General features: G+C 41.0%; 1 protein-coding gene across 6 annotated transcripts in view; it reads left to right on the forward strand.

The window, feature by feature from the left end:
• Positions 1–6,951: 6,951 nt before the first annotated feature.
• The window catches only part of LOC110487746 (LIM domain-binding protein 2), a 119,703-nt gene continuing 113,859 nt past the window's right edge, over positions 6,952–12,795 (forward strand). For 4 of the 6 annotated variants that reach the window (XM_036943085.2, XM_036943086.2, XM_090198515.1 and 1 more), the window contains exon 1: positions 6,952–7,257. In XM_036943085.2, the coding sequence (XP_036798980.1) occupies positions 7,126–7,257 (132 nt within the window). In that variant the 5' untranslated portion in view covers positions 6,952–7,125. The remainder of the gene's footprint in view (positions 7,258–12,795) is intronic. The other 2 variants (XM_090198518.1, XM_090198517.1) reach the window with 1 other exon arrangement.

Here is a 12,795-nt window from a genome sequence, read left to right on the forward strand (position 1 = left end):
ACCAAACCAGGTAGATCTGAAAGATTGGCTCATTATTCCCTTTTTCTCAAATGTTAGAGACCAGGCTACCATATTTACAGTCACCCAAATGTAACAGTTAATCAGTAAAATGGTGAATTGCATACCAACTTCTGTTGCACATGTAACAAACTTAATCAATGTACTATCTTATGCAATACAAAACACAACTGCTTATGAAATTCAAACAGGAAACAGCACTTTACATGATGCAAAAGACAAACTTGCTGACAAACTAGCCAAACACACATCTGAATTAAAGATGTTCCTGTATTCCATCATCCTCTGTTGTATGATAGTAAATGAGTTAGTAGATGGTTCTGCGAAAGCGTTCGTTCTTCTCAACAGGAACAGAACAGCAGTGGTGTTCAGGTGCAAACCTGTGGTGAGTCGGCTTTTGCTATACTTTGTGCAGTAGGGTATGTTACCATAGTAACACCAAGAAGGGAACCCAGCAAAGGAGTGTGTCTATCTATATGTGTCCTGACCCATTTCGATTTTCATCCAGAAGTGTTTTGTGTTTTGTCTCGCTCACCTTGGCATTTTCCAACTAAGCCACGTCTCTCGTCTACTCTCTTCTTTTCTTCGTCTCCTCCACCATTCACATTTAGAAGAGGCTTACAACCATGCAGATTCTCTCTCCTAGTCACCCCACATGTACATTTATCACAATCTGTAAGAACACAGTAAATGCTGGAATCTGTTAGTTGCTCAATTCAATATACTGCAACCACACTTCAATGGTAAGCGCTTTAGGCGATACCAAATGCTGTTAGAAACGTCAATTGAAAAGGTCTTGAGATATAAAAAATGTAGTTTTTAATTAAGGGTGTATTAATAGATTTTTCTAAAGTTTTTTTAATTACCCAACTCAATGCCTGAGGCATTTGGATTACAACTTTTATCTCGATGGATTCAGACTGCTCCGACTCAGAAGGCCATCTTGAATTAAAATGTCTGATACAGTCCGGGATCTAAGCACTTGTACAAATGTGTAACATATTGTACAAATTGGAATTTGTAACATGATCACAAATTGCAAAAAAAATATAAATAACAATAATATAAACTGAACACAAATATAAATGCAACATAAAAAAAATTCAAAGATTTTGCTGAGTTACAGTTCATACAAGGAAATCAGTCAATTGAAATGAATTTATTAGGCCCTAATCTATGGATTTCATATGACTGGGAATACAGATATGCATCTGTTGGTTACAGATTCATTTTTTTTTAAAGTAGGGGTGTGGATCAGAAAACCAGTCAGTATCTGGTGTGACCAGAATTTGCCTCATGCAATGCAACACATCTCCATCACATAGAGTTGATCAGACTATTGATTGTGAACTGTGGAATGTTCTCCCACTCTTCTTCAATGGCGAAGTTGCTGTATATTGGAGAGAACTGGAACATGCTGTCATACACGTCGACCCAGAGCATCCCAAACATGCTAAATGGATGACATGTCTGGTGAGTATGAAGGCCATGGAAGAACTGGGATGTTTTTAGCTTCCAGGAATTGTGTACAGATCTTTGTGACATGTGGCCGTGCATTACCATGTTGAAACATGAGGTGATGGTGGTGGATGAATGGCACGACAGTGGGCCTCAGGATTTTGTCACGGTATCTCTGTGCATTCAAATTGCCATCAATAAAATGCAATTGTTTTCATTGTCTGTATATGCCTACCCATACCATAATCGCACTGCCATCTTGAGGCACTCTGTTCACAAAGTTGACATCAGCAAACCTCGAACCCAAACGACGCCATGCTGTCTGCCATTTGCACGGTACAGTTGATTGTGGACTACAGGAAAATATTTAGAAATACAGGAAAAGGAGGACCGGGCATTCCTCCATTCCCATTGACGGGGCTGTAGTGGAGCAGGTTGAGAGCTTCCACATCACCAACAAACTAACATGGTCCAAGCACACCAAGACAGTTGTGAAGAGGGCACAACAAAACCTATTCCCCCTTAGGAGACTGAAAAAAGATTTGGCATGTGTCCTCAGATCCTCAAAAGGTTTTACAGGTGCACCATCGAGAGCATCTTGACGGGTTGCATCACTGCCTGGTATGGCAACTGCTCGGCCTCCTGCCATCCAGGACCTCTATACCAGGCGGTGTCAGAGGAAGACCTTAAAAATTGTCAAAGACTCCAGCCACCCTAGTCAGAGACTGTTCTGTCTGCTACCCCATGACAAGCGGTACCGGAGAGCCAAGTCCAGGTCCAAGAGGATTCTAACAGCTTCTGTCCCCAAAGCCATAAGACACTTGAACAGCTAATCAAATGGCTTACATTTGCATTACCCCCACCCCCCCTTCTACGCTGCTGCTACACTCTGTTATTATCTATGACTAGTCACTTTAATAACTCTACCTGCATATACATATTACCTCAATTACCTCGACATCACTGTATATTGCCCCGCTATTGTTCTTTACTGTTGCTCTTTAATTATTTGTTATTCTTCTCTCTTGTTTTTTTATGTTGGTATTTTCTTAAAACTGCATTGTTGGTTAAGGACTTGTAAGTACGCGTTTCTGTAAGGTATACATACACCTGTTGTATTTGGCACATGTGACAAATACACTTTGATTTTTGATTCATCCTTAAAGAGCACACTTATCTAGCATGCCAGGGGCCATCGAGGGTGAGCGTTTGCCCACTAAAGTCGGTTATAACGCCAAACTGCCGTCAGGTCAAGACCCTGGTGAGGATGACGAGCATGCAGATGAGCTTCCTTGAGAAGGTTATTATTCCTTGAGAAGGTTAGAAATTATTTGGTTGTGGAAACCCACAGTTGGCTGTCTGGGTGGCTGGTCACAGGCAATCCCGCAGGTGAAGAAGGCAGATGTGGGCTGGTCCCGGGCTGGTGTGGTTACACGTGCAATTGTGAGGCTGGTTGGACGTACTGCCAAATTCTCTAAAATTACATTGGTAGAGAAATTAACATTACATTCTCTTGCAACAGCTCTTGTGGACATTCCTGCAGCCAGCATGCCAATTGCACACTCTCTCAACATTTGAGACATCTGTGGCATTGTTTTCTGTAACAAAACTGCACATTTTAGAGCAGCGTTTTATTGTTCCCAGCACAAGGTGCACCTGTGTAATGATCATGCTGTTTAATCAGCTTATTGATATGCCACATCTGTTAGGTGGATGGATTATCTTGGCAAATTAGAAATGCTCACTAACAGGGATGTAACTACATTTGTGAACCAAATTTGACAGAAATAAGATTTTTGTGCGTATGGAAAATGTCTGTTATATTTTATTTCAGTTGATAAAACATGGGACCAACACTTTATATGTTGCGTTTATATTTGTGTTCAGTCTATACTGTATATATACAAAAGTTTGGACACACCTGCTCATACAATATATATTTTTTTCAAGGTACACTTAACCAGCATGGCTACCACAGCATTCTGCAGTGATATCTCATCCCATCATTTGTTTTTCAAAAGGACAATGGCCCAAAACACACCTCCAGCCTGTTTAAGGACTATTTGACCAAGAAGGAGAGTGATGGAGTGCTGCATCAGAGGACCTGGCCTCCACATTCACCCCACCTCAACCCAATTGAGATGGTTTGGGATGAGTTGGACCGCAGAGTGAAGGAAAAGCAGCCAACAAGTGCTCGGCATATATGGGAACTCCTTCAAGACTTTTGGAAAAGCATTCCTCATGAAGCTGGTTGAGAGAATGCCAAGAGCGCGCAAAGCTGTCAAGGCAAAAGGGGGCTACTTTGAAGAATCTCAAGTATAAAATATATTTTGATTTGTTTAACACTTTTTTTTGCTTACTACATGATTCAATACGTGTTATTTCATAGTTCTGATGTCTTCACTATTATTCTACAATGTAGAAAATAGTACAAATAAAGAAAAACCCTTGAATGAGTAGGTGTCTCCAAACTTTTGACTGGTACTGTATATATTTTACATATCATTCGAAATGGAGGATGCAGAACACAATTGTGCACAATTTTCAGGGACCCGTTTTGGCTTGTGAGCACAACTTTCAAAACTACTGGCTAAAATTACACAAGACCTTTGGAGCATCAGTACATTAATGAATCCATCTCGGGCAATTAATGTTATATTCAGTTGTTATGGTGGATGATAGTAGGTCTGTCTGCCTGGAGTGCCGGCCTGCTTGTTTGTCTATTTCTCTGTCTGTCTCTGTATTTGGTATGTTGTTGATATAGCTGGAGTCAATTGAGGAAGTAAAATCTCTGGCTTTTCAATGCATCTCTGGGAAGCAGAGGGGAAGCAAGTAATCTGAAAGTATTCAGTGCAGTGAACGGTGTATACTTGATTATACTGAGTATTCAAGGGGGCCATAAACTTCATAGTCTGGATGAGGAATCATTATATAGGATGTTGACATTTTGGTCAACTTGACTGGTAAGTCACAATAGGCCATTCAGATATGGGCTTGTTGAAATACATATGGGCTTGTTGAAATACATATGGGCTTGTTGAAATACATATGGGCTTGTTGAAATACATATGGGCTTGTTGAAATTCTGTGCAGGTTGTGTATTATTGATCTGATAGCAATCTAATCTTAGACACAGAAGAAGTTACCTATTTTGTCTGTTGGATTGCTGTTGTATTTGTAGGCTATGTAGTTGGTGTCATCCACAGTGACATTACATGTGCCGTTTTCTTTTTCACATATTCAATCTATTGCGGGTTACTCAGTGATCCTATTTGTTTACTATGTCAAGACATGTATTTGCAGTTTAGGTTTAACATCTCTTGAGGTTACATTGTCAATTGTGTGAATTTGTTGGTTGTGTCAGTGTTGCAATTATTGACTTAACTGCTCTAAATCAGACATGGCTATAAGGGCTTGAAATACTGCACAGATAATACTCAATTCTATATTCAAATCAAATTTTATTTGTCACATACACATGGTTAGCAGATGTTAATGCGAGTGTAGCAAAATGCTTGTGTTTCTAGTTCCGACCATGCAGTAATATCTAACAAGTAATCTAACCTAACAATTTCACAACAGCTACCTTATACTGTACACACAAGTGTAAAGGAATGAATAAGAATATGTACATAAAAATATATGAATGAGCGATGGCCGAACGGCATAGGCAAGATGCAGTAGATGGTATAGAGTACAGTATATACATATGAGATGAGTAATGTAGGGTATGTAAACATTATATAAAGTGGCATTGTTTAAAGTGGCTAGTGATACATTTATTTCATCAATTTTTCATTATTAAAGTGGCTAGAGATGAGTCAGTATGTTGGCAGCAGCCACTCAATGTTAGTGATGGCTGTTTAACAGTCTGATGGCCTTGAGATAGAAGCTGTTGTTGTCCTTGATTATCTTTTTGGCCTTCCTGTGATATCGGGTGGTGTAGGTGTCCTGGAAGGCAGGTAGTTTGCCCCTGGTGATGCGTTGTGAGACCTCACTACCCTCTGGAGAGCCTTGTGAGGTTGTGGGGGTGTAGCAGTTGCCGTACCAGGCGGTGATACAGCCCGACAGGATGCTCTCGATTGTGCATCTGTAAAAGTTTGTGAGTGTTTTTGGTGACAAGTCAAATTTCTTCGGCCTCCTGAGGTTCACCACGCTGTCTGTGTGGGTGGACCATTTCAGTTTGTCCAAGATGTGTACGCCGAGGAACTTAAAACTTTCCACCTTCTCCACTACTGTCCCGTCGATGTGGATAAGGGGGTGCTCCTTCTGCTGTTTCCTGAAGTCCACGATCATCTTCTTTGATTTGTTGACATTGAGTGTGAGGTTATTTTCCTGACACCACACTCCGAGGGCCCTCACCTCCTCCCTGTAGGCCGTCTCGTCATTGTCGGTAGTCAAGCCTACCACTGTAGTGTCTGTCGTCTGCAAACTTGATGATTGAGTTGGAGGCTTGCATGGCCACGCAGTGATGGGTAAACAGGGAGTACAGGAGAGGGCTTAGAACGCACCCTTGTGGGGCCCCAGTGTTGAAGATCAGGTGGGTAGATATGTTGTTTCCTACCCTCACCACCTGGGGGCGGCCCGTCAGGAAGTCCAGGACCCAGTTGCACAGGGCGGGGTCGAGACCCAGGGTCTCGAGCTTAATGAAGAGTTTGGAGGGTACTATGGTGTTAAATGCTGAGCTGTAGTCGATGAACAGCATTCTTACATAGGTATTCCTCTTGTCCAGATGGGTTATGGCAGTGTGCAGTATGATTGTGATTGCGTCGTCTGTGGACCTATTGGGGCGGTAAGCAAATTGGAGTGGGTCTAGGGTGTCAGGTAGGCTGGAGGTGATATGGTCCTTGACGAGTCTCTCAAAGCACTTCATGATGGTCATTTAGCTCAGTTACTTTGACTTTCTTGGGAACTGGAACAATGGTGGCCTTCTTGAAGCATGTGGGAACAGCAGACTGTGATAAGGATTGATTGAATATGTCCGTAAACACACCAGCCAGCTGGTCTGCGCAGGCTCTGAGGACGCGGCTGGGGATGCCGTCTGGGCCGGCAGCCTTGCTCAGTGTATTGAGTGAATTGGCAGTAGAGTTATTTCCATGTTACTCTAAATAGAGTATATTACAGTTTGTAGAGTTAAATATAAACACTGAATAGAGTAGAAATAACTCTGAAAATTGACCTCTGCAACAAGAGTAATTTTTACTATTTTTAGACCGGGACCAAATGTTATCTTTTGTAGAGTATAATTGTATTCAATCTGAGTAAAATTTACTCAGTAAATTTACTGTGTGATAACAAAAAAAGTCCCCAAAGCAAAAACTGCCTGATCAGAACTGGAGTCGACTCCAATACAAGGATAGAACCAGGAAACTACCCTTAGACTGGAACCATGCAGCCCTCAAACCCGTCCAATGACCATGCGCTCCCCCTCCCTCTCTCCTACCCTGCCTTCCAGTCCCCCGTCCCTTCCTCCCCCTCCCCATCCTCACCTCCCCGCTATAGCAGCGAACTAGTCAGCCCAACGTGCAGAGTAGCTCAGCCTTGTATAGCGGCTGGTACCACAGCGCTTTCAAGAGCATCGCACTCCATGTGCGTTGCGTGGATGTTGAAATTGCGCTGTGCAGCTTGTTACCGCGGCAAGAACTCAACATGTCGAACCCTCCCAACGACCCGTTCTATTCCTCCCCATTCGGACCCTTCTACAGAAGGCACTCGCCCTACATGGTCCAACCCGAGTATAGGATCTACGAGATGAACAAACGACTACAATCTCGTACAGAGGTGAGTTCTGCTCAGTGTATGCTATGAACGGGGTTGTCCTGTTAATTAAAGGTGTTGGGATGTTTGTTTTGGGAGTAGAAATTGAAGTGTTGCGGCACAGGTTCTCGTGCTGTTCGGGTCGGCTCAGTAGTTTAACCTGGAAAGTGGTTATATTTGTAAATACAGATGTGTTAATGTGGCAGATGTGTCCAACCTTCCAAGTATGTCATATCCATGTTAGGTGTAGCTTTTTAGTACCCTAAATTACATGAAGGACAGATCATTTGACATAACATTTTCAAGGAGAACATTTTTGGGGGGGGATAGGGCTATCATGTAAAATGACTGAGCAAGGAAATATGTTCAGTTCAGTGAGTTTTGGTTTCATATTTCACTGATATTGGAAGATTCCTACAATTTTTTAAACAGTAGGCTAGAACAGAAACACTTACTAAATAGATCATTAGTAACAACAAAATGTATGTTTGTCATTTTAGTTGTCAGGTTGTCTTTATCAGTTGTCTTTATCAGTTCAATTAAAGTTCAATTAGGAAAATGTATATTTTTTCAAAACATGTAAGAATTATGTACTTGGCCATCAATCAGGTTTGTGCCACCTTGGATTTGGGTCACTTCAACTGAAGTATCAAATATTGAACATGACAGACTGATGGTTAAAGACATGGATTTAGAAGTAGTTGCTTTGATACATTTGTTTAAAAAGTCATACATGGGTATGTTTGCCAATTATAATGAACAATCACAGTAAAACCATGCTGTTTTAGAATACAATTGAAGCTGAACAGTCCCCATGTCTACTTGTTATGGGTATGGATGTCATGACTGGCATTGCTGCCCGTATGTTACGGTTCAAAATACTGGGTTACACTGAATTAGCATTATGCTAAATGATCAAGAATAAGAAGTTCTGAGAAGACGTCAAGTTGCAAGGATTTGAAAGTGGTTGGCTTTAAGTCTGTTCGGCCATTTGGGGAATTGAAGAGAGAACCAAGAATCTACTGACTTGTCTTCATATTTTAAACTTGAACACCAGTTTCACAGTTTATTTTAAATATCACCATTGTTTTGTCCAACTGCATTTAACTCGACCACTGGGAATTTGAATCGGAACCACAGTAAAGATTGTGATGGATAGATATTGGTTATGTCTGTAAGAATGGTGATAGAAATTGGTTATCTCTGTAAGAATGGTTGAACCACATTAAAGATTGTGATAGATATCGGTTAAATCTATAAAATGGTGATAGATATTGGTTATATCTGTGACAATGGTTGAAAGTAATGGAGCAAGTAATAATTGTGTAAGTACAACGTAAAACAATCAATTTGACTATTACAATTGAAATGAATTTTACTCAATTCACTCAGTGAGTTCAATGGTTATGCTTTACAGTGTAGATGTAGACTTTCCTGTGTATAGGGGTGTTGCAACTTTAAGAAGACCAAGGCAATGTTGCAGAGATGCAATGGCACACCATTCATGAATTATTCAACAGGAGTGGTCCAAGCCCCAGTGGACTTCCACTCCTGTAGCCTACCTCAGATACCAAGCCTGCAACAACTCCCAGGAACATACCCTACACACCACCAATATATATATACACAACCAATATATTACTGTCATCATAGCCATCATTTCAGCCATAAAGGCATTAAATATATATTTTTTTGCATTAATTTCCTTAATTTCTATGATGGATTTAATGGGGAAAATCAGGGTAATGACAAAGTGTTCTACATGCATGGAGATCAAAAATGGCCCAGATAATAATATTTTGGGGAACTTTACATTTTGAATCTCTCAACCACCACCAATAAAAGAGGCAGAAACAATAGAGATTGTTTATGAAAACTAAAGGACTTTATTCGTGAGATTCATCTCAGTTGGTTATTATTTTTTAGCCTTGATTGTCACGTTTTATAAAATGGGCCATTAAATGAAAATAGCTGAATAGGACTTGTGTTTGCGTCCCAAATGACACCCTATTCCCTTCATAGTAGTGCACTATACAGGGAATATGGTGCCATTTGGGACTCGACCCTGAATATGTGTCTTAGACTTGTTCTTTAATATTTCAGCCGACATCACATCCTGCCAGCTGTTGTGGAAGCATTTCCTGTCTAGCTGATGATGTCCTAGTTGATAATTAAAATAAAAAAACATCAAGAATTGCTCAATTGGATGGGTATAGGTTTTTTTGGTTGTCTTTTCAGAACAGTTATGTCATTGTCCTGTCAGAAATATTAGTGAGGATATGGCTGTTGAATCATGCCAAACACTATTCAGTAGAAGGACTATATGGCTTGTATAGGAACATGTCAGGTAGCCTACAATTCATCAGCCTTTTTACCTACCACCTTTTGTATTTAGAAAAGGTAAATAGATATACAGTGATGCCAACCATTTTGAATATGTTCTCTACCAGACAGAAACCATTATGATGGGTGTGCCTATAGATTTGTTGATTGGTCTGTATTGATGTTTGTTGTTGAGTTACCAACCCCAGACACATGTCTGCTGGGATTCAGTTTTTACATTAAGTTGTTGTTGGCGGGCAACTAATATGAGTCACTAATGTCCATGCACTGCCCAGCTGATGAGAATTATTTGGCCCAGAGAACAGCATTTGCTGCAGCATTACTTTGAGTCTCGGCAGCAATGTTGAATCGTAGTGTCTTTGAACCTCAGTAGCATCTGTTTGACATTATGGAGCTGTTTTAGACAAGTAATAGTTGTGTTGTTTTTTCGGTAAACTATGCTATTTTGCTGGATGAAGATCTCATATGTTACTTATGTATGCATACTTTAAGGTTGTTGATGCAGTAAACATTGCGGTATTGCTATATGATGAAGTTAATATAAACTATTAGTCACCTGAAGTGATATCAAATTAAATTCAGTTTCTCAAGCATGTTGCTGAGAAGTCAGCCTATTCAAAATGAACCTGTTAGATGACAATCCTCAGTACATCTTATTGTACAACATTTATGACTCTTAATAGATTCAGCCCAACTGTTAAATGCTGTTTATCGCTGTTATCATATTGGTGTTTTTCATCCCTGATATAATCCCATCAGGTTCAGTCATATAAAACATAAATGGATTTGAATAAACATCAATAAGTCATAATAAGCTTACAGTTTCTATTGTATCGTCTTACATTCATAATCTCTGTTTTTCTTTTTCATCATGATTCTTTTTGAATGAACAACTGTAGGTCATACTGTAAACTGTATTAGGAATCCACTATGATAGACGACTGAACGTTTACTAACGACTAAACCCCATCACTTGTTCTTCAACACACGGCTTGCCATTGTCCTATTACCTTTCATTTTACACAGCAAACCTTTTCTGACCTACCAGATGGGTTGGGTTAAATGCATTCAGAATACATTCAGTATTCAACTGTCTAGGTATTCCCCTTTCCCTTTCCCAATCAAAACAGCCTTTGATTGTTGTGTGACCGTATACGCACGGAACGTACGGTTCGACCGCGTTGATTATGGACCGTTGCTCAGGGGCCACTGGCCTCCATATGAAGCCTCTCCACACACTCACACACTGCCGTGATTTAGGGGTTGTGGGGGAATCTGACACTTAAGCGGATATGCAAATGAGGAGTCGGATTACCATTCAGAGGAGGGGTCTGCTCGACCTCAGCCGCTGTAAGCACATTAGCGTAGAAGTCATTAATATTCAGCGGGAGAGTGAGGGATGAAGCGTAACGCTACGAGTGAGAAACTATAGGTGAGAGAGAGAGGGAAAGAGAGTGAGAGAGAGCGAGAGAGAGAGAGAGAGAGGGAAAGAGAGAGGGAAAGAGAGAGAGAGAGAGAGAGAGAGGGAGAGAGAGAGAAAGAGAGAGAGAGAAAGAGAGACAGAGAGATGGAAAGAGAGAGAGAGAGAGAGAAAGAGAGAGGGAAAGAGAGAGAGAGAGAGAGAGAGAGAAAGAGAGAGAGAGAGAAAGAGAGAAAGAGAGACAGAGAGAGAGAGAGAGAGAGAGAGAGAGAGAGAGAGAGAAAGAGAGAGGGAAAGAGAGAGAGAGAGAGAGAGAGAGAGAGAGAGAGAGAGAGAGAGAGAGGGAAAGAGAGAGGGAAAGAGAGAGGGAAAGAGAGAGAGAGAGAAAGAGAGACAGAGAGAGAGAGATAGAGCGAGAGAGAGAGAAGAAAACAAAAGCACTTTAGTGGTAGCCTCGTTTGAACCATCCTGATCTCGAGAGCTTACATTCTGTGTGTAGCTTAACAGAATGTTTGTAGCAAAACAGAATGTAAGATCGAGAGATCAGGATGGTTCATACAAGGCTACGTGAATGGAGGGTGCTAGAATAATATCGGCCAGAATGATCTACTGTGTTCACCTGGATTTAGCCACTGTGCCTAAACCTTAGCACACCTGAGGTGGATTGAGGTAAATTGGGTTTAGTGAAATCAAATAATTTACTTTTCTGTTGACTGACTGCTGATTGACTGACTGTCTATTTGTTATGTAATCAGGTGGCCTGTTCCAAAATCAGCCACTAGTCCCTTGCCCCCTGTTCCCAATCCCTAGTCATTTGTGTAGATCTGAACGGATTGGCTACTGTATAAGCATTAATGCTAAAAGTCACCCCTCCCAGTCTATCAGAGTGTGGGTTATTACCATATTGCTAATTCTTCTCAGATCTACATTATGTGCCCAGTGGTAGGGGATAGGGGTCCATGTGGAACTGAGCATTAGGTGATGGTTGTCAGTACATTGCTTTAGGCTACTGTACACTGCACTGTCCTCATCTTTTCTCTGAGTTAGATCACTTCATCCTCAACCATGCAAGGGAATTCCCAATATGTGGAAAACTTGCTCTGTTTACATGTGATTTGAGCAGCACATAAAAAGGACACAAAATCCAATCCTAGGTAAGTCCTTCAGTACCTAACTGGCCTGAAACGGCCATATACCACCTTAAACTACCTTAAACTTTTTCAACTTGGCACCCAAGTTAGAAATTCTGTGCTTTCTGGGTACCCAAGCGCATGAAAACATGCCCCCTTTTGGGGCCCTAAGTTTCAGAGTTAATTTCCTGTAATTCTACACATTTTGCCATAGGGGCGTAAAGAAAATGTAGCTGTTTTAAGGCACGTTTTCTGCAATTCTACACATTATTCCATGAGGCGGAGAGAAAATTGTGCAATAAAAACGAAATTTTAATGAAATTCTACTCATTTTGCCACGGGGCAGAGATTTCTTTGCTGTTTTACACCAAATTTCCTGCAATTCTACCCATTTTGAGATGACCTATGCCATGCGAGGGGTTGAGTTAAATGCAGAAGACACATTTAAGTTGAAGGCATTCAGTTGTACAACTGACTAGGTATCCCCCTTTCCCTTTATTATGATATCTGAGTGAGAGTGACTAAACAAAATTAATGGGGACCCCCTTGAGGTCAAGGCCCCTGGGTAAGTGCCCTGCGTGCCCGGGTTGGTATTCGGCCATGAGTACTTCAAGTTTAGATAGCTGGCTAGACTAACTTACAAATCTACAAAATGGTAGCTGGCATGGC

This window comes from Oncorhynchus mykiss, chromosome 14 (genome assembly GCF_057628025.1).
Source record: "Oncorhynchus mykiss isolate SJ-2025 chromosome 14, ASM5762802v1, whole genome shotgun sequence".
In the NCBI taxonomy this organism is placed as follows: Eukaryota; Metazoa; Chordata; class Actinopteri; order Salmoniformes; family Salmonidae; genus Oncorhynchus; species Oncorhynchus mykiss.